Genomic DNA, 25,751 nt, shown 5'->3' with positions numbered 1-25,751 from the left:
TTTTTCAAAGAAAATCGGCCATTGGGTAAGAATATAAAACTTTTTTTAAGGGGCCTATTTTTGCTGTGTAATTTCATAGTATTCTATAGTATGAATTGCTACTACTTTTGGTAATCTTGGATAAGGTTAGGTAAGTAAAATGGCATTAACTCAATTCTGTTGTGGTCACCATGGCAACCCTTTCACAAAATAAGACAAGTTTCCATTTGCTGTGTAACGATCTTGGTGATTTTTTTTTTTTTTTAGCAAATTAAGGGGTCATCAGGGGTCGCTGTGGCGACCCCTGATGGGAAAAGCCGAAAGAGAAAGAAGAAGAAGCAAATTAAGGGGTCAGTTTCTGCTGAGTTTAGGACACAGGTCATTCCAAACGGGACTAAGAGGTTGTTTACCCCCTGGATAAAAACACGGGGCAATTCTTGTTTTTTTTCACTGATCTCTGCCTTTATTTCTTCCACACCCCTTGACTTCAAACAGAAGCTTAGCGTGAGGAACAGCTGTGCTCAGCCGTCAGCCACCATGCAGCATACCTGTGTAAGAGCCTCTGGCATTAAAAGTTCAACCAAGGAAATAGAAAATTATCCAAATGGAGGAAAACTGCAGTTTTGTTGTTTTTGCCAGTATCACAGCATGAAGGTTCATCTTTAATCCTCATGTCTGTTTTCAGTCTTCTGTCCCAAGCTCACCAGTGCCTCAGAACACAAACTGAAAACAGACCCAAACGCGTGTGAGACCTCAGCTTTGTACCTGATAGGTGATGTGTGTTCTCAGCTGCGTGGTGTTTGGCTGAGGCGGCAGAGCCACAGCTGGACTGAACCAAAGGCCCAGTTATGTGGACTGGGCTGGTGTCTGGATGGAGCAGAGCAGCTTTCAGGGGATTGATGGAGTTGAACTGAACCACTGATAGACAGCCGGTGAAACCCAGAGACGCCAGCCTGGCCAGGTGTGGATCCATGTGGTCCAAATCTGGAGAGACAAAAGACATGCGGCTTAAAACCCCAAACAATGTTCAGACATTTAAGATGTATTTAATCATTTAAAGCTCTCTTTCAGGTTCATTAATAAACACACAACAACAGAAAAGTGTTAATTTAATAAAAAAATATAATGTGACAACAAGTTGGACAAACTAAGTCACACTGCAATCTTTTTTATCATTGTGTTACCGCTTAAAATCCTTTCATCAGAAGAGCCCAGGGGAGGTTTCTGCCTTTGACCTGCACAGTCACATTAACATATGGGACAAAGGGCAGTCGAACTGCCACGATGATGTTAATTTGGCTCGGGATGTGCCTCTCAGAGGAAATCTATGGACTGTGTCATTAATTAAATAACCAAGACGTGCAGCGTTTCCAGCTCCAGGCTGAGGAAAGGTTCCCAGCTCGCAGCAAAAGTCTTGGAGGAGATCATGCTCTGGATCCAATGCTGGACTTGATTACAATGATCAGTAATGTTGGAATAAATCCAGTTAAAATCAATTACCCTAAAGTGTTGCATATATGACATTCACTGCACATCTGCAGTGGCGAATGGCTTTATAAGTAGGATGTGAAATGCCTCTGAAGTCACCAATTATTAATTGGTCACACGCATCCGTACGGGAGTTGACCCGTATGGATGCTGCAGGTTTTTGGAGAGCCCTTGGAGAGTCAGAGTGGCTGCGTCCTGAGCCAAAAGCAGGTGTGTCTTTCAGTTCCCTTGCTGCCTGTGTGGGCACCTCAAGGGACATCAGGAAAATGGAACGTACCATTGTCGTGAGTTTGTATCGGGAAGTATTTGTAAGGATAATAATGTAAGTTGCACGCCCTGCTGATGTGGGGGTGTCACCCATTGACTGATACTGTTGGACAGTGCCCTTGTACTGCACTTTAGTGGTTGGTACGGTGCTGGCACTGGCTATCCGGCCTCCTGCTGGTTTTCCAGAAAGCCTGCCTTATCTGGTGCTGATTACCTGGATCAGGTGTGTATAGCCAATAAGGAGCTTCAATGGCAGGTTGGTTGTAAAACATGCTGAACACCAGTTCTTGAGGCCTGAATTCTGAGAACCTGCTGTAGAAAAATGGACATTTTGGCTCTATGGGTTCATTGAGTCCTTTACTTCTTTGATATTTTATGAGTGCCCCGTACAAGTTTGCCCGCAGATGGCCCATAGTCAGCTGTAAGGGCAGCTGTGACCAATGGGGGGGGGGGGGGGGGTATTTTAAAAGTAAAAAAAGCAGATAGAAATGTGTCAGATGACTATAAACAGTAAAAAGGAAAAGAAAACAAAAGTTTTTGTTTAATATACAACTTCCAAGTTATAGAACAAAAAAAATTGCATGTGCTTCAAATCAATTGCCCCCATTAAAGAACAATGGAGGCACATTGTCAGCTCTTTTTTGGTTGTTATAGTCCTGTTTCTGGGGTACACACGTTTTCTTTCTTAAAATAGCAGCAAAAGCAATCAAAAGGGTTTTTTTGCCAATTCGGGATCCAAGACTCTGATCACCACTCAATCATGACATCTTCCAAACTCCCACACATCCATTACAGCAACTCTATTACGCTGCCTTCAGCTCATCACACAACGAAACGCATGTGCACGCCACCTCTATCCATTGATTTTATTGACTGAACTGCTGCATCGTTCATCCGCGCTCCTTGACGGCGGCGTCAACAGCAGCTGTGAGAGCGTGCATTACCGCCGTGAGCAGCTGCATCAGTGTCTGACTGAGAGCTGACTGCGGCTTTACCGGGACACATCTGCATGTTGATGAGAGCAGCAGGAAACATCCCTGCAGCCTGTGAGCTCCTCTCAGTCGACAACCCCCCCTCAACCCCTCTGTGCTCCTTCTGGCTCCATTACTTAGACTGATGGATGACGGGTTAGGATGAAACAACAGAAAATCCACTTTACTGCTGCTTTTCTGATCCTGAGCTGACTTTCCCCTAGTTTGACAGTGTGGGTGACAGGTTGCAGGCTGACATGACAGGATTGAAAGACACACTTTTCGCACTGAGGTGGTTGACAAAAACCTGACATGTAATGTACTTTTCAGCGCCTAGAGGGGTAAATTTGATAATTTTTCAGGATGTTTGTATGATAACCCCGAAAGTAACAGAATAAACCAAACTCGATCCTGACAAACCAAAGAACTTAACTTAATACTGTTTAATTTATATATGTTGCCTCTTGGGGAGGTCATCAGGAGACATGGCGTTGACTTTCACAGCTATGCTGATGATACACAGCTTTACGTCGCCGTGTCTCCTGATGACCTTGAACCTGTCAGCAGTCTTTTAAACTGCATTTTAGATATAAATCTGTGGATGGCAGAAAATTTCTTACAGCTCAACCAGGACAAAACTGAAGTTTTAATCATCGGTTCTGAAGACAAGAGAGAGATGATTTTACCACATCTTCATAATTTTAAACCTTCTCAATGTGTGAGAAACCTGGGCGTACTTTTAGACTCTGAGCTAAATTTTATCCCACACATTAAAAATGTTGTTAAGATAGGATTTTATCATCTTAAGAACATTGCCAGAGTCCGCCCGTTCCTCTCTCTTGCCAGCACAGAGGTACTAATGCACGCTTTTATTTTCAGTCGTTTAGATTATTGTAATGCCCTGCTCTCTGGTTTACCCAAAAAGTCTCTTTCAAACTTACAACTTCTACAGAACTCAGCGGCACGAGTTCTGACGAGAACCAGAGGGCGGGAACACATTACACCTATTTTAAAGTCGCTGCATTGGCTCCCTGTGCGTTTCAGGATTGATTTTAAAGTTTTTTTAATGGTTTATAAATGTTTTTATGCTCTTGGGCCTTCTTATTTAAATGATATTCTTTTAAAATATGAGCCCTCACGGACCTTGAGGTCTTCCGGTACTGGCCTCCTAGTTGTTCCCAAGGTGAGGACCAAAACTTATGGTGAGGCTTCGTTCTGCCATTACGGTCCTCGCCTGTGGAACGGCCTGCCGGAGAGACTCAGGGCTGCAGAGACTGTAGAGGTTTTTAAGAAGAGGCTCAAGACCCACCTTTTTAATTTAGCTTTTAGTTGATTTTAACTGCTAATTTATTCTATTAGTTTTAATATACGCTATTTTATGTATTTATTTTAATTTTATGCATCTTATTCTCAATTTTATGTTTTTTTTTTTTCTTCTTTTTTATGTTTTTAATTTTAGCATCTTATGATTTTAGCCCCAGTGTTTCTTGAGGGGATCTTGTCCTCCAGGGATTGCCGGCTTGGTCGGTGGTTGTTGCTGCAGTTGTTGCCCTTGCTGGGGCGGCTGGGGTCTAATTTTACAGCTTCATGGCTGTGATGGGGACCCCGGTGTTGTCCCAGTCTGGGTGGGCGCTGTGGCGATGTTCCGGTGGCCAGGCTGGCTCCTGGTATGAAAGGATTCCCAGATACTGTTTCCTCACAGCAGAGCCAAGCCATACTTGTTTGTTAATTTATTTATTTATTTTTTACAGTTACATAGTCATAATTCATTGTACGTGGGAGCCATGGGTCATGTGCTTTAATGGAGGGGAGTGGGAAGGGTGAAGGGTGGGTTGGGGTTTTTATTGTAATGTTGTGTGTTTACTGTTTTTAGTGTTAAAGCGCTTCGAGCTGCACAAAGTGCATGAGAAGCGCTATTTTATAAATAAAGTTTGATTTGATTTGATTTGATTTAAAAGAAACAAGGCTTGTAAATATGACCCATAATGAAGTGTAAACGAACACAAAATGAATCATATTGAATGATGCAAACTCATAAAACTTAAAGGACATTCCCTATGAAAGCTTCAACAAATGCATGACTCACATTTGCCCTCTAATAACCAAGTCCTTCCTTTCAAATGAACTGTTCTGTTATGACTGTCTTATGAGGGAACTGTGACAGATGCCAGCGGCCTCCCGGCCCCTCGACTTCTTCAAAGCTTGTATCTCGGACCGTCTTTGAAGGAGCAGCTCAAAGAAAACATGAATAAATCATGACAGAGCCAATTACTGTCATCACCTCAGCACTTTTACAAGTCCCCGTCCAGGAGTGTGCCTTAAAGAGGACAAGGCTTGGCAGTGGCACATGCATTTTTGCTAAAGAAATGGTCACTTATGTGGGGGCGATGAGGACAAACCATTATGGAGTTGAGCCAGCTGAAGCTTTCCTGTCAGGCTTCCCGTTTCCAGGAACAGAACAAGAGTGTGAGAAGGAGATTTACCCCACAAAAAAATGGACAAGTCGAACTTCTTCCTTTCTTTTATGCTAGACTAACTAGTAAAGAAATGATAATAATTGAAAATAATGACAGACTTCCGGTTATGGTGGCCACCTGAACAGACGCTTTACTCACTGCTCTGCTATCTCGACACTTAAATCCTGCTAAAACACTCCAGTTTCCTCCAAAACCTAGTTAAAGGGGTTTGAGAACACAAAAGGAATGCTGAGGGGCAACAAATCAATGCCGGATACCAACAACCAGTCAAAGCAGACGAACTTTCAAATTCGAAGCAGATCCCAAAGAGCTAACGAGGCTGACAACATGACTGAACAACGTAAAGGAGAACGGAACCCGGAGCTGGAGAGATCCAAAGCTGATGAGAGCCTGGCTGCCATTGGAGCTATGAAAGATGAGTTCACAACTCGTTTTGATGGAATCGGACAGCAATAGGAGACATAAAAAAAGAAATGAGTGAGTTTACTGAACGCATGTCACAAGTGGAACAGCACACGTTGGGTGCAGAAGATGATGTCGCCAGCCAACAGGCCAAATTGAGCGCGCTGGAGTCCAAACAAAGAGTTACGGAAGATAAACTCCTGGACTTGGAAACCAGATCCCGACTGAACAATCTAAGGCTGGTCGGGCTGCCGGACGGGGCTGCAGGAGATGACCCATGCACATTCCTGAAAAGTGGAACACGGAGGCAATAAATATGCAGGCACAAGGAGCAATGGTGAAAATCCAGTGTGCACACCGTGTCGGACCGGCGAGGGAACCTGGGGCACCACCGAGAACTTTAATAATGAAGTTCACAGACTACAGGGAGAAGCAATCTGCAAAACCAGCAAAGACATTCAACATAAACAAAAACAGGAGCGATTTTTTCCAGATTTATCCACGGGACTTCACCAGCTGAGGAAGCAGTTTGACCCGGTGCGCCGGAAGCTGTGTAACCGGGGCATTAGGCATGAGCTGATTCATCCTGCAAAACTGCTGGTGACCTACAAAGATCGCACCCACACCTTCAAAACTCCAGCTGAAGCACAGAAGATTGTTGAGAAGATCCAGGAAGACAGCAAATAAATGTAAACACACGGAGATGTCATTTTGATTTTTATTAATAACAATATGTGAAAAAGTAAGTAATATCTGGTACATTTAAAGGTTGTGGCAACAGTTAAACGGGGGGAGGGAATTCATGTGGATGATAATTGTGTGAATAAGTGAATAAATATGTTAAATACACCTTTAGAGTAGTATATGGAGTGTTACTACACAAGATAGCACCTGTGTTCAAGCAAAGACGATGGTGAGTGGAGGGACTAAGTGGAACGGTCAAGGGCGATTACAGGAGACGACTTTTAGGGGGGAGGGTATTTTTACTAAAAACAAAGGGAAAGGGGATTTGTTTTGATGCATGTTCTAGCATCAAGGGGTTTTTAGTGCCTCTCTATATGTTTAAAAAAGTTGCAAGTTAATATGTATTTCTTAGTTGAATATAACACAAGAAGTAAAACTTAATTTTGTTTCTTGGAACTACAGAGGTCTTCAAAATCCAAACAAAGTGAAAGTCATGAACAGAATTAAAGATATGGATGGTCAGGTGGTATTTCTGCAAGAACATCAGTTCCTTTTCAAGTAAAAAATATAATAAAAGATTAATGGGGAAGACATATACCCAAGATATTTACCCAAGTCATTTCAGCGGATTCTAAAGCGGAGAGAAGTGCTGATGTGCAACACTTTAAAGGGCTTACGTAATCGACGTACATTAGCTAAATCTGAATGTAAAAGATATGCAACACTTTACATTTGTTAAGTGAAAATCGGTACACAGCCAGAATGAAAAGCCACAGTTTGACGAATTGCTGGCCTCTGATTGCAACAGTACATTGATGCCCCTGAAACTCAGATCGTATTTGGTGTGAATGTTGCTTTCTAGAGAGAGCTACAGATTAATAAACTCTCCCTGGTGTTCCATTAACCCTTGTGCTATCTTAGATGACCCCCCCCCCCCCCTTACATTGACGTGTTCCCCCTACCATGACAAAGGTGGATAAAGGTGGAAAGATTTCATGTAATCCATGGACACCAGTGAAGATCACAAATCATTGAAGAAAAAAGGGTCAGAGCACTGTCTAGTGGGTCTAGATCAGTGGTCCCCAACCTTTTTCATGCCACAGACTGGTACCGGTCTCCGGCACGGGGGTTGGGGACCACTGATCTAGATGACCCAACTCTCAATGGCAAAGTGCCTAGGATTGCACAAGGGTTAAACCTATTTTCCAAAGTTTATTTTAATGCTCTATTAAGCTTAACCCCTTCATGCTGCCTATCACTAAATAGCACTGTACCATTAAATGCAGGACTCCATCACCTTGAACGGAAAAAACGTTGACAATTTTTTTTTTTATAAGTGGAAACTAACTGAGGCATGAACGGGTTAATCCCAGAACAGAAACAGGCTATTCACAGAGGGACAATCCAGTGACAAAAATTCTGGACAGGAACACAAAACTGGGTGGAAACTCTATTTCCAAGAATAAAAAGGGGTTTCAGGACCAAACGGCATCAAGGCCGTCAAATGAGAACCATAACTGACTAGAAATGCTGAAAAAGCAATGTTGTGCAATGGATGCATGGAAAATGTTGAAATGTCAGAAGTTTAAAATAGATGGACAGATAGGCTGGTGCTGCATGAATCTATAAAAAACATTGAGTACCCAAGGTAAAATTCACTGTACTATTCAGTTTTCCCTCTGAAAACAAGCTGGGATTCACACGTGGCCAAACATCTCAGAGTTATCCCTCAAAAGAGAGAGTCAGTGTTCTCAACACAAACTTTCTGGAAACTCACTTACTGTAGACTCTGCCCAACTCCAGCGACTTGATGCCGTCAAAGTCCCCATCAGCTGTCAGATTGAAGTACTCCCTCACATTCTCGTCAACCTGAAAAGTACATATTTTTGAATCGTCAGTTTGTTTACTGTCAGTGATAGAAACTGTGGCCCTCTAAGTATGAAACTAAATTTTTTTCTTCATGGACCTCTCTGGTGTCACTGGATCAGCTCTGCAGGAAAACAGCAGTCCTGACTCACAGAGAAGAAACACTCAGAAAAATGATGCGAAATTCTCCACTGGAGATTGACTTAATGAGGGCGGCTCTACGGGAGGAGTCTCAGTGGCGAGGCGGGATGCTGGTCAGAGCCGAAACAAGTTTCCAGCTAAACTTTTACTGAGAAACTACTCGATTGACTCATTTTTAAATTCTTTTCACATTTTAGGTATGTTTGTGAATGCAAAAAGGATATTGGAGGATGATTACAGGGGAGTGTGTGTGTGTGGAATCATAAAGCAACAAGTTGCTGGAAGTTTACCATCATTGCTTTCAAGTCTATAAATTGGTCTAAAGGGGTGGGGCCTGTCGGCACAAACACTCAAATGTTACAAACATACCTGTTGTCTCCAAAAATCTTGACCTACAAACATGTCAACATGCACACAATACAACTACAGTTCACACACACATACTCATGCATACAAACCATACACATGTAAAGCGTTTCATTCTGTCACTCATACTATATGTGGAAATGTGAACCTGGGGGGTATTCCAAAAAGCATGTTTAAACAACCCTGACTTTAACCCTGAACTCTGGCTGAAATCTGCCTGAACTTTGTTTACCCTGAGTATGTCGGTTCCAAAAGACCAGATATGTGTTAGCGTAATTACGCTCGACTTGGTAACCCTGGGTTAATGCACGTGCACGGCATTTTTAAGGTGACTTCACTAAAAAAAAGATTTATCTTAACTGAAGCAAATAATTAAGTTAGATCAATGTAAAAAGTTTATTTTTCAACATCCATACGTGGTCTTATCACCCTCTCACAGTGGAAAAAGTATTATCTGAGCTTCTTCATCCACTAAATCATCTTCAAATGGACACACCATGCTGCTTCACCTCTCTGAAAACAAACTAACCTTCAACTAAACCTGCTCCAGACCAGGTTATGTTCAGAGCATGAGTTGCTATGGCAACTTGACATACCCTGAAACATACCTCCATTATTGGAACCGAAAGCTGAGGTTATCCACTTCCTTAGCCTCAAACTTACCGTGGTAAGTAGCATAACCTGCTTTTTGGAATACCCCCCTGTGCTCAGGTGGGCGTTTACGTTCGACTGAGGTGGATGATGGATTATAAAAATAGGTAGTGCCCAGTCATCCCCACATCAAGCCCCGAGCTGAAACAGCAGCAGTAGCCAGGGACCCGCCGGGCAGACCATCAGTTACAGGGATGCATAGGAGGAAAGGAAGTGTAAGCTCCAGCCTAGCCAGGGGGATATACAACCCCCCCCCCCAAGGATCTCGCCCTCAGAGAGACCCCCAGACGAGCAGCCCACCAGCACCTGGGAGTCTTGGACATCCCACCACCCCAACCCCAGGCATGAGCCAGGGCCCCTCAAGTAGAACCCACCCCATGCTCCAGGCAATTGTGATGTGACGTTCGCGAACGAATCAAATCTTTTAAACGGCTCATTAGATTAAGTTTAGACACATCTTCTTATCTTCTGCTGCATAGCAAAATTCTTAAATGAGAGAATTGCATTTTAATAAGTGCAACTAAATGTACTGCTTTAGGAGGATCTTTTTGACACATTTTTGTGTCGACAGGAACTTGTGCTGCTGTCAAATTAAAATGAATCAAAATTGTTATATATCTGTTGGGAGAAGGTAGTGGATAACTGAATCTAAGTGCGGACACAAACTGGCAGGCAGGCAGGCAGACAGAGGGGCAGACTAGTAGGCAGGCAGGTAGGCAGAACACAGGGTGAACAATAATCTGACGCTGGCTGGAGGTCTTCCTCAGGAATAAGTAGACTCTGTGATGGCCAGCTGGTGTGGAGGTGCTGATTGTGGAAATGAGCAGCAGGTATTCTTCAGCTCTTTGTGCTGAAGGGTCCTGTTGTAGCTCAACAGAACCACAACAGCACCCCCCCCCCCCCCCCCCCCCCCCAACGGGAGCCACCAGGCAACAGACAATCGGCTGGACGATGCCGGCGAACATCCCGAAACAAGGAGGCATCCAGGATAAAGGACTGAGGGACCCAGGCACACTCCTCCAGCCCTTACCGCACCCAGACAACGAAGTACTGGAATCCCCAACCACGCTGACGAACATCCAGAAGACGCCAGATTGGGCAGGCGGGCCGGCCATCCACCAACCGGGCGGGTGGAGGGGGCTCAGAAGGAGGGACTTCAGGCACTGGAACAGACTGGCTTGAGGTGGGAGACATGGAAAACGGGATGAACCTGCAGGGAGCCAGAGCTTGACCACGGACGGGTTGATAACAGCCAAAACTTCAAAGCAAGTAACGGGGAGACAGCTTCCTCGAGTCAGTACGGAGTGGGATATATTTGGAAGACAGCCACACCTTCTGACCAGGGCTATAGCGGGGAGCAGAAGACCTCTGTGCATCAGCCGTGCGGCAGCTACGTTCCCGAGCAGGCAGGAGTACCCAACAAGCCAATCTCCACACTCTTTGGCACCTGCGGATGTTCAGCTGGACAGATGGCACAGCAACCTCCTCTTCCTGGGCTGGAGACAGAGGTGGCTTAAACTCAAGAGACCATTCAAACGGTGACAGACCTGTAGCAGAGCTGGTGAGGGAATTATGGGGATATTCAACCCAGTCCAAGTAATCACTCAAGGAGGAGGGGTTTGCATCAGCCACACACCGCAGGGCTGTCTCCAGGTCTTGGTTGGCGCGTTTGGCCTGTCCGTTGGTCTGAGGGTGGAAACCAGAGGACACACTGACGGTGGCACAGATGGACAGACAAAAAGCCTTCCAAACTTGGGAGGTGAATTGAGGGCCTCTATCCGACACAATGTCAGTAGGAAGCCCGTGAAGGTGAAAAACATGATGGACAAGGAGGTTGGCAGTGTTAATAGCAGAGGGTAGTTTGGGAAGGGCCACATAATGGACAGCTTTGGAGAAACAATCCACAATGGTGAGTATAGTGGTGTTACCTCGAGATGAGGGCAAACCGGTGACAAAATCCAAAGCGATATGAGATCAAGGGCAGCCGGGAACAGGTAAAGGACAGAGGAAACCAGCAGATGGTTGATGTGACGCCTTATTCCGGGCATATGTTGGGCAGGCAGCAACATACTGTACCCTCCGTACGTCCTTCTTCAATGTTGGCCACCAGAATCTGAATCCCAGCAGGGAGCTGGTGCAGGCCGCACCAGGACGACAGGTACGGCGAGAGGAGTGTCCCCACTAGATGACCTGTGAGCGGACAGAGTTTGGCATAAAAAGGCAATAAGCAGGGCCTGTACCTGGATCTGGTTGTTGTTGCTGGGCCTCCAAAACTTTGCTCTCTATCTCACAAGAGACAGCAGCAAGAGTGCAGGATGAAGGAAGGATGGGTTGCGGCAATGTCTGTGTATCTGGAGTAAACTGATGGGACAAGGTGTCAGGTTTCTGGTTCTTGAATCCTGGTCTGTAGGACAAAAGAAAATAAAAACGAGTGAATAACAAAGACCAGCGCGCCTGACGGGCGTTAAGTTGTTTTGCTGACTGCAGGTAGGACAGATTTTTATGGTCAGTCCAAATTATAAAAGGATCCTTAGTTCCCTCAAACAGTGTCTCCAATGTTCCAGAGCTAGCTTAACAGCCAACAACTCCCGATCTCCCACGTGGTAATTTCTCTCAGCAGGGGTCAAGCGCCGGAAGAAAAATGCACAGGGATGCAATTTTTGTGTGTCCATGGATCAGGACAGAACGGCTCCTACCCCAGTGTCAGATGTGTCTACCTCTATGATAAATTGCAGGTTTGGATCAAGAGGATGAAGAACAGGGGCTGATGTGAAACTCTCTTTCAGCGTGGAGAAGGCCTTAGCTCCCTCCTCCGACCAGTGAAAAGATACAGATGGAGAAGTTAGTCATGTCAGGGGAGCAGCTCTCTGACTAGTTTTGGATGAGCCGGGGGTAGAAATTGGCGAACCCCAGAAAATGTTGCAGTTGTTTTACACTGGTGGGGGTAGGCCAGTCTGCGACAGCTCTTATCTTTTCAGGGTCAGCTTTGACCTGCTTGTTCTCAAAGATGTAGCTGAGGAAGGATATGGAGGTGGTGTGGAACTGGCATTTCTCAGCTTTCACAAATAACCGGTTTTCCAATAGTCTCTGTAACACTTGCCTTACGTGTTGGATGTGCTCTGTGACTGAGAGGGAAAAGATGAGGATGTCATCTAGATAGACAAACACAAATTGGTTCGAGAAATCTCTTAAGACGTCATTCACAAGTGCTTGGAAGACTGCAGGGGCATATACAAAGACCAAAAGGCATAACCAGGTATTCGAAGTGGCCTAGTGGCGTGTTGAAGGCAGTCTTCCATTCATCCTCATGAGATGGTAGGCATTTCGAAGGTCCAGTTTGGAGAAGATTGTAGCTGAATCGATGAGTGGCAGGGGATATTTGTTCTTCACAGTGATGTTGTCCAACCCCCGGAAATCGATGCAGGGACAAAGAGTAACCTCTTTCTTCGTGACAAAGAAAAACCCAGTCACTACTGGAGACGAGGGTCTGATGATTCCAGCAGCTAGATAAGTTATGTAGTTTTCCATGGTTTCCATCTTTGGCCTTGACAGATCATACAGACGACTGGTTGGTAGAGGGGCCCCTGGAAGCAAGTCGATAGCGCAATCATAATGACGGTGTAGTGGAAGGGAAAGGGCACGATCCTTGCAGAAAACCTCCTTAAGGTCATGATAGACTTCTGGGATGGTGGACAGGTCAGGTGAATCAGATGTGGAGGTATCAGAAGGTCCTGAAGGCACTGCAGAGAGAAGGCAGGCTGTGTGATGTGTCACTCCAGTTCAGGATGGTCCCCGTCCTCCAATCCACATGATGGTTGTGTGAGAACAATCAAGGATGTCCAAGGACCACTGGGTTTTACGTAGAGGCAACTATAAGAAATTGGAGCTGTTTGTGGTGATTACCAGAGGTAATGAGCTTAATTAGGACTGAGCGTTGAGTGATTCAGTAAAGCACCAGGCCATCAAAAGCTCGTGCCACAGTGGGGGAAGGGAGGTTCTCTAAAGGAAGACAGATCTGGGATGCCAAAGTCTGACCAAGGAATTTGGCCTCTGCTCCCGAGTCCGCCAATGCTAGAACTGGATGAGATGACTGATTGATGCTCAACAAAGCTGAGAGCAGGGTCATTGTGCTGGTGATGCTATGGGGTGGTCGTGGTTGTCAATACCCCCACTGCTACTGACGACCGCTGTCTTATGGCCGGATCGGACAGGAAGCGACATGTCCAGGAGTTCCACAGTAAAGACAGGTTCCAGTAGATAATCATTGCTGGCGTTCCTCAGTGGAAAGGTGTGCTCGACCCAGTTGCATAGGTTCCTCAGGTGGAGGGCTTGCACCACAGAGCGGGTAAGAAGGCAGACGTGACGAGGTTAATGAATGTGGACTGGGTCCCCGTTGCCTTGCTCGATCCCGCCGCCTGTTGTCCAGCCTGATGGTCAGGGAAATGAGATCACCCAAGGTTGAGGGTGGATCTCTTGAGGCCAACTCATCTTTCAGCTGCCCGTTGAGACCATTTGTGAACAAAGCCTGCAGTGCCTCGTCATTAAAGCCCACATCTGCGGCCACAGTCTGGAAATCCACAGAATACTCTGCAGCGCTCCGGGCTCCTTGTCCTATGGAGATGCAAGGGACAAAGCTATAATTTATATTTTAAAACTAACTCAAACTCAATTATTGGTGGAAAATCTGAATTTCAATTGATCTGATCAAGATCAAAGCCCATCAAAAAGAGCCATTTCTTTTTAACTGCTCTTTGGAATGAAATAATCCAAAAGATTCGGCTCCCTTAAAAACAATAAGCAATAAATTCCATCACTACCAGGCAACCACCCGGCCACCCAGCGGAAGGTCCAGGAGAGAGCAAGGCAGGATCCACCCACCCCTCCCCAGGAGAAGTGGGGGTTAATAGGGATTGTCGTTCACAATGTCAAAATTTTTATACAAAAGATGTGTGCCAATTATTTTGAGTTTTTCAGTGTGTGGCAGGGTGTCAAATATTCCCTCAAAGGGGAAATAACAAAAAGGAAGTGCAAAGGCAATCTGATCCCTGCAGTCCAGGACGGCTGCTGGACATAAACAGATATAAGAAGTTGCAAGTTTTGCAGCTTTTGGTTGAATGACAAGCCATTGAAGAAATAAGTTATTAACTGGAGCCTTCATCAAACGAAAGCATGTCTTTGAAATAAATAATCCTCTTGGTGTTCGAAAGTAGGTGCTAGGAGAAAGAGGACCACTCACCAAACGATTGGTTTGACCTTACAAACGTGTCCAAGCCCACTGAATCTGTAAAAAATTATGTTTTTAAAGTTCTTTGTTGTTGAAATGTGATTTCGCTCTTATTTTTTTTTGTTCTATTTTTCAGCACACACAGCGCAGCAGGTGTGTGTGAACATTCAGAGCCAGGATCTCAAACATGTAAGGCTCCTGTCCCCCCCCCCCATTGCTCATCCTGTACACAGTCACTGCAGGGCTTCTGCAGAAAACAGACACTGGCTTAAAATTTTAGATATCTTTTTTTACTTTCTTTTTCTGCTCCAGAATTATAACATGGACTGTGTTTGTGCATGGGCTATCCGAGTTACCTGATGCAAACTGTCTGAACCTGTATGCATCTAAAATGAAAGGGTTGATCGACTTTAGGAAGAACAATTGATGAAACCGTGGACTCGGAAAGACCTGCATGTCTGATCTGCTTTTCTGTTTGAAATTTGGGTTCTTGCTCTGCTCTGTTTTCTGTTACAACCGATGCATAGAAAAGTATGGCGGCCCTCTCAAAGGTTTTTCTGCTTTGTCTTCATCCTAATGTGAATGATGTGCTTTGAAAAACTGTGTCGCTCCTTGAAGTTTCATGTTTATAATGTTTTTAATCCTAAAACTAATTAAAACCACAAAAAAGGTTAATCTAAAATCCCTTTTTTAAGCATGAGTTTCGAAATGAAAGGGGAATAAAAGTCTGCCCTTTCTGAAAACAAATTGGTTCAAGGATACATTTCAGATTGGCTGAATTAAGTAAAAAACAGAGCAGAAACGCCAACAAATAACATCATTCTAACAAATTTTATGAGCAAAAAAAATAAATAAAAATCAGTCCTCCTGTCTTGGTATTGCCGAAAACTAAACTGAGAATAATTTTGCATTAATAGAGAAAACTTGAAGCACTGGAGAAACTTCCAAGAATAAAAGGATTTATCCTGGAAAATATTAAGGAACCATGAACTACATGAAGAACAGCAGGTCTTGACTTGACTCTGTTTAAATTTAACAAAAAGAAAGAGACCTGATCCACATGGATCCACAGGAAAGCTGGAAAGAACACATCTCAGATAGGGCTGGTCCAGGGCTCTGCAACCTTTACCACTCAAAGAGCCATTTGGATCAGTTTCCCACAGAAATGAAAACACAGGGAGCCGCAACATCCTTTGGAAAACCTGCTGTTTCCAGTGAACGGCATCATTTCACCCGTTTTTAAAGTTTTCACTCATTCACTTCTCATTCAACCTCATTCAACATGGACTGTCTTCAGAGGCGGTCCTAGCTAGTTTGAAACAAAATATAGTTTATTTAACGTTATTATTAAACATAAGTAAAGTATATTTGTATAGTTGAATTCACAATAAAGATCTAGTGTGTAGTTAGTTCAGTGTGAACTGACTAACTAACTAACTAACTAACTAACTAACTAACTAACTAACTAACTAACTAACTAACTAACTAACTAACTAACTAACTACCTACCTACCTACCTACCTACCTACCTACCTACCTAACTAACTAACTAACTAACTAACTAACTAACTAACTAACTAACTAACGTAAATTCCGGACTAAAAAGCGCACCGTATTACAAGCCGCATCCACCCATTTTCACGTGTTTAACTACTTTTATACATACACAAGCCGCATGAACTAGGCAACATTGTCATCCTAACAAATCACATCCTGACTCCTAGAGTAAGTGCGATTCATTTGCACACTGTGGGTGGAGTCAGCTTTGCCTCAGGATCATGTATTTGAGTACACCTACATCTGCCAAACAGCATGGAGCTCTATTCTGTTCACAAGTTCCTCAGTTATGGTTTTTTATTTTTATTTTATTTTTTTAGTTTTTATTTACTTATTGACAATCTAGGTATCATACATAAAATTACAAACAGTAACCATATAATCAACATTACATCCCTCAGTTATGATGAGGAAATTTACATCCGCGATCCCCCATTTCCCATGAGTCTTAGGGGCTAAAGGCGGGGCCAACGCCTGGATCGCCACACAGTTGTACGTGTTTAAGAATGAGCAAGGAACAGCAGTGGATGGAGGGGTGAACGGGAACAGCTCTCCTTCCGCTTGGGTCGTGGCAGCATTATGGGAGTAACAGGGCTGGTTAAAAAAACACACCAGTAAAATAAAGCAGCGGCGACTGAAAAGCGCGCCTCAGCGCAATACGCGCGCCTCAGCGCGGCACGTGCGTCAGAAGTTTCCCTCCACAACAAACACTGTTGCTCCGCGGACGCCTCTGCGCTCCGCGCTCCCGCGCGCTCCTTGTCTCCCCTTCCTATCTTCTCCGACACCCCTTGCCAGGGCGGCTCCAGGGAAGAGCGCTTCGTCCCCATTCTGCGCTGGACGGAGCAAATCGTATCTGTGCAGAGCAATCGGACTTAATACTGTACGGTTTGTGTATGAGGGGCGGATGCGTTGTTACGTGTGGGAGCCTTCAGACTGCCATCGTCCCCGCAGCTCTATGTGAACGAGCAGCAGGAGAACATGTCTCCAGCTCACACGGAGGCTGTGAGCGTTTCTATGCAAAACTCCACTCAGTCCTTAGAAACCGTAAAAACGATCACCTCTATTTGTCTTTCCAGTCGTGTCCCGACAAAATAAAGGCTGATGTTATTGCCACATATTTACGTGCAGCCAGCCGAGTCACTATGACTCAGAGGTAAATTCACTCCTGAGCATGCGCTGTTCTCTCCGTCATGCAGCTAACCGGCTTTTCCAAACCTGTTGGTGATGGTTGATTTTTTTCACGCTGCTTTTAACGATTGCTTTTAACTTGAAAGCTTCATCATATTGTAGCGGCGATCACGTGCACGTTGGGTGTAATGGCACCAAAGGATTCTGGGATGCGGCCGGGCATGCGTGTTTCATTTTGTTGAACCATGACTGAAGTGTCTAAGACCTGAACTGAACTCCATGCTGTTTGGCTGCTAAGAGGTGTGTTGAAAAACAAATGACTTGTGTTTGGTGTTAGATAGAGAATTCAAACCTTTCACTGGGTCCGAAAGTACGTACATGGCGGCCGCCAATTAAATCCATAAATTAGCCGCGTCACTGAATAAGCCGCAGGGCTGTAAGCGCAGGAAAAAAGTAGTGGCTTGTAGTCTGGAAATTACGGTAACTAACTAACTAACTAACTAGCTAACTAACTAATTAACTAAGGCTGGCTTCTGGTAAAAACTTTGCCACATTTTTCTGTTTTTTTCTTTTCTTGAGCTGAATGCAACCCTGACACCAATGAGAAATTAATACATTCAAATCATTTCCATTGACTTCATGAATGAACATCAACGGAAACTAAAGAACATATTCTTCTATTTTTTGTGCTAAAGTTTCACAACTGAACAAAAAAAGACAAACGATTGCATACATTCTATCTGTATCATTATATGTGAACAGCAGAAGCGCTCAGATGAAATCCACCAATAACATAATTAACAAGACTAGTCTAATTAAGTGCAAACCTTCATTAGCCACGTGGTAAATGTTGCTCAACAGTTTACTCCTTGAAGTGTTTTTCTTCCTCCTCTTTCTAAACTGGATGCTGATGTTTCCTTTGATCTTTTGTCCATTTTCCACAACCTTGACTAGACTTTTCCGTCTGTCAAACAAACAGAGTTTAGATGAGTGAGATACTGGAAACAAATTCACTTTGATGCAGACTTCTTTCTATTTTTACTTTCTTTATCTTTTCATAAAGTCCAGTAAACCCAATAAGGTACATTACTTTTATGGATGACAACTATTTTTTATTAGGAAGCAGCTGTTAGTTTGTTGTGGGTATGAAACAATAAGGGGTGAGTCTATGCCCCTCCTCCTCCTCCGCCTCTCTACTTGCTTTTCCTCTCTACCTTTTCACCTGTTCGTAGCCTCTGCAGCTGAGAGTCGTTTTCCCTTGTGTGCACCCCCCCCCGCGCTCCTCCAGTGTATTCTACACAGAGAGTCCAAAATACGGCCATCATGGCAGCAGGTTGAAACGATAGTGCGGGGGACCTAGGCAAATTTTATTAATTTTATGGGCGGTTTGGGTCTAGGAAAACTGTGTGTGGGGGGTGGGGGCAGGCAATTTTTTTAAGGGGCAGGGGGTGCTCAAGTGCCCCCAAAAAAGGTCAACTCCCAAATCGCTCATTTGTAATATTTGTTTAACCCTCATCCGTACACGTGCCAAGACTGACTAATCTGTACACGTGGGGTCCATATGGACCCCAACACTTTATTGTGAACTTTGTTGCTGTCATCGATGCAAGGTTGGTTCAAATTTGTTTTGATGGTGTGCCTGGCTAAATTTGTTAATAGCAGAAGGCAAAAAATATAATCATAAACAGTTTTTGTAGTTTCATTTCAAGAAAACAAGTAAACAAAAAATAATGATAATAATCAACTTTTTTATTTTTTGAGGGAATTTCAACAAAAAAACTTTCTATGGATGTTTTTCCAGTGTCAGAATAAAACTGTGGTTATCCAATTTAGGAAATTGAAAGGAAAAAGCCATCCAGGCGCACAATTTTCAGTCTGATTGAGAGTTCTCCAAGTCTTCACTTGGTCAGGATGGGCAGCATTCCACTCAGCAAATACGCGACTAGCTTCTCTGTTTGTCTCCCTCATGATAATGTCTAAGATTTCATTAGTCAGGAATAATCCAAAGGCATTTTTGATGTTGTCTACTCTTTCCCCTGCTGTTACACCGACATGGTGCTGTATAACATCTTGGGGACCTTGGATGTTCCAAGCTTTGCTATTTCTGTCATTAATCATTTGAGGTCTCTTTCTCTATACTCCCTGTGCTCTTCATCTCTCACTGGTACAATATTTACCGTCTGTTGTTGAAGACCTGTCCTGCCTACATTCTGCTATTCAACCTGGTCTTTAGCATCAACATCACTTCCCTCCAAGTCTGAACCAGACACATGATCTTCAATTTCAGAATTGTGATCAGAACCAGGTATATAATCATTGTCATCTTCATGATCAGAATTGTCTAAATCTGAAGGTTCCGAGTCACTTTGAAGGATTCTCTCTAAAGCCTGAATTGCAGAATATCTTGCTTGGTTCCTTGCCATGTTTCATTTAGAACCAGAAAAAAAAAATACATGGGAAGGAAATCTATCAACTGGCAATCAGTGCATCAATGTAAAAAAAAAAACATGTCTGAGAAAAAAAACTAAAAAAGTTGACAAAAGTGAGAAATATAACATCCAGAAATATAAGATTATTTAGCAGTTTGGATGGGGTCCGCTTGGACCCCAAATAAAAAAATTGTAATAAAATAATAATGAAACACAGGAAAGCAATAGTATTTGGTATGCAGGATGACAACTTGATGTGTAACAACTACCTAAAATACCAGAGAAAAATATTTACATACACATCAAAAAAATGCAAACAATGTAGTGCTGGGGTCTGCTTGGACCCCAGGTGTACTGTTTAGGGTTAAAGAGCCAGTCTGACCATCTTTGATCAATTTTCAAAGAGTTCCCAGTGGTCAATTAATTATGATAATGCCGTTTTTGCCAAAATCAAGAAAACCTGTCATTTTCTAGGGCAGAATCATTGGAGGATAGCAACCCCTGCCCTCTTTCCTGTCAACCATCACTGAGCCCTCTTTTTACACTCTCCATCTAGTTTACCACTCCTTACACCCCCAACCTAACATTAGCGAACCAAGAAAAATTGCAAAAACATATTGGAGCAATCCTGCCATAAAGTTTTAAGCCAGATGCAGCTCAGACGAGGCAAACAAAGACATACACTCTAAAAAGAAAAAAGTTGATCCAACTTCATTTAATCACTTCAATTGGTCACACGTAATTAAATTAAGTTTATTCAACTTACTTTTTGTGTCTATCCAACTCAATTTAATATGTTGATCTAACTTTTTGTTTATACAACTCAAATTAACACATTTATCTAACTTAATATCATATATTTATCCTACTCATTACAATGTATTTCTGGCATCGGTTTTTATCTTTTTATGTTTTTCACTATAATTTTAAATATGTTTAAGTTTAGGCCAAGAAGCCTTGTAATTTCCATATCAAAGACCAGAATGACCCTGCAATGTTTTGCAGTATAGGGCAGGAGCTCAGATGTCTTGAACTCTGTCTTTAATATTTGAACATAGTGTTTTTCCACACAAGGGGGTTGCTCATCATCCTCTCCCACACTCTAACTCATGGTGCAGAAAGAAAGAAACATAACAGGTTAAATCACTAGGAAAAACAGAGTAAAACAGTTAGACAACTAAACACATTGACAAAAACTCACACTTAAACCCCATTCTACCCAGACAGGCAAAGAAAATGGTATCCCACAATTCTTTTTTTTTTTTTTTTTTTCAAACTTTATTAATTTCAAACATGTCTGAAAATCTTTGGTGTTGGACCGGACGGAAAAGGAAAGAGGGGAAGAAGAGAGAGGGACGTTAGAGAGAGGGGGGGTAGGGGGTGATAATAGGAGGGGAAGGGGGATAAGACCATGAAGCAGCATAAAGCAACAAGTTTACTGGTTGTTAATCATTATGGTAAGGTTCAAATGTAAAAAAAAAACAAAAAAAAATAAAAAAGGGCGGAGCCTGTCCACACACACACTCAAATGTTATAAACACACCTGTTAGTTGCAAAAATGTCCACCTGTCGACATGTACACAAAACAGATGGTGTTCACACGCATACTTATGCCTTAAAACCAACTAATGTGAAATATTTCAGTCATTCAGTCTGTTGAGCTAACACCTGTGCTCAGGTGAGTGTTTATGTTTTTCTAAAATGGATGGTGGAACGTGAAAAGAAGGAGGGAGAGTGCCCAGCCATCCCCACCCCAAGACCCCCACCGCACCAGCAGCGGCAGCCGGAATCCCCCCAACGCCACACGGGAACCGGCAGGGAACAACCGCCGCCCGGGCGACCAAGCCCGCCACCCAGGCCAGGGCCAGCAGGGCCGCCACAAGGCCCCCAGAGCCAGAGAGCAGGGAGGCACGGAGGGAAAGAGGGCGCCGCCCCAGCCCAACCAGGAGAGCAGCCCCCCCGCCGCGCCGGGAGAACCCAACGCAGGGCCCCACCGGAGAAGGACGCCCACAGCCCCAGACGAGCACCCCACCACCACCCAGGAGTTCCGGGCATCCCCCCGCCCCAACCCCAGGTACGAGCCAGGACCCCCCAAGGGAGACCCACTCCGCACTCCAGGCAGCCATCCGCCCGGCCCACGGTTGGTCCAGGGAGGAGCGAGGCAGGGGCCCGCCGCCCCCGCCCAGAAGGGGGGAACCCCGGGGAAAAAAGAGGGCCCACAATTCTTTACGCTGCCTAACGTTATGGTGTCATGACACATTGACAGCTTCACACCAATGTTACACCAACTTAATTGAGTTGATTGAAAGTAAAATAACTATGTCAGACAAGTATGTGTTATTTTTAAGTTGAATGAATTAAAAAAAATTATTTGTTTTCCCCAAACTAAATAATTAAGTTATATCAATGTAAAAACGTTCATCTTTCCAACTAAAGCCCAAATACTCTTTTTAGAGTGTACATGGATCCATTTGTCTGCAAGAGGATGAATCCAAATGGAGCAGAGCAGGGAGCTTGTGGCACACACAGCATATTTCTACGTCACAAGAACAACCTTTTTCAACTGCATTTTTTCTCTACTACTGATTTACGATTTGAATTAAAAAAAAATCAGAAATACAATTTCAAGCTTAAGTTTTTTGTATATATGTCCTCCATCATCAGTAAACTGCCACCAGAGCATGTTAAAAACACCAAAACTACAATTTTCATCGAAGTGGGTCTTTAAGAACATAAAAGAATAAATAAAAAACATGAAAAAACATTTGATTAAAATTGGAAATCAAATTTGGTTTGAAAGAAATCAGAGAATCTGATCTCAGGGCTGGGTGATGGCTGGGTTTTCCAAAAATATTTTTTGGGACAAACTCTCAGGAAAGTGTGTCCTTCTACAACCCATATCACTGAATAACAGTAGTAGCGAAACAGGGTGGTGGGAGTATGATGGTACCAGACTGCTATGTAGATTTAGATAAGTTCTGAGTTACAACAGAAAGAGTGAAATTCTGTTTGACTCCTTAACTTTCTACAGACTCAGGGAATGCTTGATGGAACAATCAGGTAGTAAGCTTTCCATAATGGACAGCTTTTTCCTTAGAATAACACACAGTGTATTCTTAAAATTTCTGTTGTTCCTCACCTGCACCAACACGGCCTGAGCCCGTCTTTGGACGGTAACAGAGTGCAGCTGTCCATTGGCCAGGTTCCTCATGCTGCTACACAGCACTTCAGCATCTCTGCTGCTGTCCAGCTTGTATCTCACCTCCAGTTTTTCTGCACACAAAGTTTTTGTACAAGTTTTTAATCTTCATCACAATGAAGTTTTCTGCTTTAGCCGTTGCATCTGTTTGTGAAGGACATATTTTTCAACTTACTTGTGCTTCAGAGTTTAAAGAACCAGATATAAATGAAGCTTTTCATGCTAAGTGGATTAAAAGGTAATTCCTTATCAATAACAAAACCCCAATTAATGTCAGAATTAGGTGCAAACACAATTTCTTGAGGCTTTTGTGGTCAGAAAGGATAAATTACAAATCATCCTTGAAACACATGAATGTTGGATTCTAATAGATCCCATCAGGCTTGTTTTATAGAGTTTTTCTCTTCATTATAAACAGCAAAATGTATTAAGAACTAAGGACTTTAAGGAGTTTGTTCAGTTAGCTGCAAATTCCTGAGAAGGTAAACTGCAGCACAACAGAATAATTAACAATCAGATGAAGGAATCTCAGGGATTTAACCTGGCATTTGATGTTCAGAGCACTTACCTGGCAACTCCACAGTCAGCATGAAAACCACACGCTTTGCTTTCCATCAGCCATTAACACCCGCGAAAATCCATTTACAGCCAATCTAGCTGCAAAGGAGCAACTTTATTAGACTCTGAGATCCTGAAAATGTAATTCTGAGTTCAGAGTGTCCCTGCTGTTGGTCTTAAAAGCCCAATTTGGCCAAAGTTATTAGCCATTATATTAACCAGCACACATACTGAACATATTTTAGCAGACAAATAAAGTTCCAGCAGAGCTTCTCATCAGGCTTCTCTGATAGAATCAAACCCCATAAGCTGAAATGATTAAAAATGCATTTGTGCTCTAGATAATACCACATGGAGAAGTATTTGATTGTGATGCCTTGCAGAAATTGAGCCATGTGGACTGATATCAAGAGGAGATGGTAGGAATTAGGGCTAAGAGAGTGTGGAGAGAGCTGAATAATTGAAGAAGTGGTGTGGAAGTTAAGTGAAGAGTCTGGACATCTGCCGGAGTTCCCCTCACCGTGTTTGTTGATAAGGAGCGCCAAATGCTTTCCGTGGCTGGAGCTGATGTGAAGCAGCAGAGCCGGGCTCTGGGTCGTCCTGAAGCTCAGAGAGACGTTCTCTTCTTTCAGAGTCAGGTCTGAGTAGACGGACGAGGGCAGAACGCTGCTGTTTCTAAAACCCTCAAAGGGCTCCTTGAAGATGTAGCTGAGGGACGTCTCCGACCTGAAGCTGGCCGACACCTCTGGAAAAACAGTAATAAAGAAAGACATTTGAAACTTCAGTTTTCACCTTTTAGTGCTCGTTGAAAATCACTTCAAGCAAAACTCCATGAATGCAGCTTTTAGCACGCTTTACAGTAAGTAGTTCAACAGACAAGTCTCCCTGTGCCTTTGGTTTGGTGGTCAGGTGAGACTTCAGTCGGTTTACTACCTTCTGAGGCCCAAAGCGCTTTACAGACACAGTCCCATTCACCCATTGACACACACATTGACACACACATTAACACACTGACGACGGCTCAACTGCCAAACACTGCCGCCTAACCTTTGACCACCAGTGGTTCAGTGTCTTGTCTGAGGACATTTTGACACATGGGCGGGCAGAAACAGACCTGCGATCCTTTGATCAGAGGTTGACCACTCTACCTCTGCACCACAGCCACCCCACACATGATGAAAAATAAGAACAAAAAATAGACGAAGACCTGCTTAACAAAGCAATTCTGACTGTTTTGTTCTGTTTCCCTAAAGGACAAAACGTTTTTGCAGAAAATATTTCCAAAATAGTTTAGGAATTATTGTTATTTGCTATTTTAGTCAGACAACTAATCCAGTAAAGAAGATTTATTCCATATTTCTTTTAGTTTGGCATAAGGCTCCGTTCAGATACATTAAACAAAGATCTCCATAAAAAACTTATGGTATTAAACTACCCCCCAAAACCAAAAAAGGAGAGTTTGAAGAGATTGTAAATGTTAAGATCAGTATTATGGGTAAGTCAGATGAAGTCTGTTTCAGAGCCATTCCATTTCATTCCAGACTTACAAGTATGACTGCTATGTGTGACCTGGCACCATTGACCGTCGGGGCGCTCCCGTTGGAGTACAGCGCCACGAAGGGAACACACTATCTAGATAGAAGAGAAAACGTGGAGCCAATGTCTGCAAAGATGCTGCAGGGAACTATAAATTGAAACCGCCATGAACCAAACCTGTAAGACGACACGAAGCTTAACATCCAAAATTCCTACGCTTCCACTAGCATACCATGATACAAGCTTAAGTAACATCCATAAATTCAAAGCTTTCATCTGAAGTACTAAGATACGAGCTTAACGCCCATAAATTCGATGCTCCCATCTGGCATACCAATAATATGAATTTCAGTAACATTCAAATTCGAGCTCCATTGCATACCATAATACAAGTTTAAGACATCCTAATTTCGAGGCTTCCACCTGGCAAAATATAGTATTCAAACAACCATAATCCAAGAAATTATTTTCCTTTCTCCTGCTAACAAATTGGTTGGTTTAAGTCTGAAGTCTCTTTGGAACACGGAGGGGGTTCACCGCCCCATCACTTCCAGTGCAGAAATACATAGATAGATTTGCTTTTTTTGTCATTGTCCGTTGTACAATGAGGTTGAAGCATCCCCATCAGTGCAAGAATAGCAAGGAAGGAACATCGTAATACAATATCACACAAACAGTATGTACAAATGTGCAAATATAAAACTGCCGAAAAATGTGCCGAAATTAGTGTGCAAAATTGCGTACTAGAATCGTGTGTAAACATGTCAGAAGTGCAAGAGGTACCAATGAGGTTCGAGTGTTGACACTGTGGACAGAGTAAGTGGACAG

General features: G+C 43.4%; 1 protein-coding gene across 9 annotated transcripts in view; it reads right to left on the bottom strand.

Moving 5' to 3' along the window:
* LOC105356097 (contactin-associated protein-like 4) overlaps nucleotides 1–25,751 on the bottom strand; it is a 258,282-nt gene that overhangs the window by 2,724 nt on the left and 229,807 nt on the right. For 7 of the 9 annotated variants that reach the window (XM_078934174.1, XM_078934178.1, XM_078934175.1 and 4 more), the window contains 4 exons: nucleotides 23,908–24,132; nucleotides 22,770–22,903; nucleotides 8,050–8,137; nucleotides 745–963 (listed from right to left, as the gene is read on the bottom strand). In XM_078934174.1, coding sequence (XP_078790300.1) covers nucleotides 745–963; nucleotides 8,050–8,137; nucleotides 22,770–22,903; nucleotides 23,908–24,132 — 666 coding nt within the window. Of the gene's footprint in view, nucleotides 1–744; nucleotides 964–8,049; nucleotides 8,138–12,418; nucleotides 13,904–18,028; nucleotides 18,166–22,769; nucleotides 22,904–23,907; nucleotides 24,133–25,751 lie in introns of those variants that run through there. The other 2 variants (XR_013650452.1, XM_078934180.1) reach the window with 2 other exon arrangements.

This window comes from Oryzias latipes, chromosome 17 (assembly GCF_053564925.1).
Source record: "Oryzias latipes strain Hd-rR chromosome 17, Olatipes_Hd-rR_3.1".
In the NCBI taxonomy this organism is placed as follows: domain Eukaryota; kingdom Metazoa; phylum Chordata; class Actinopteri; order Beloniformes; family Adrianichthyidae; genus Oryzias; species Oryzias latipes.
The sequence above is the reverse complement of the archived record's forward strand: the minus strand, read 5'-3'. Positions and strand labels throughout refer to the sequence as shown.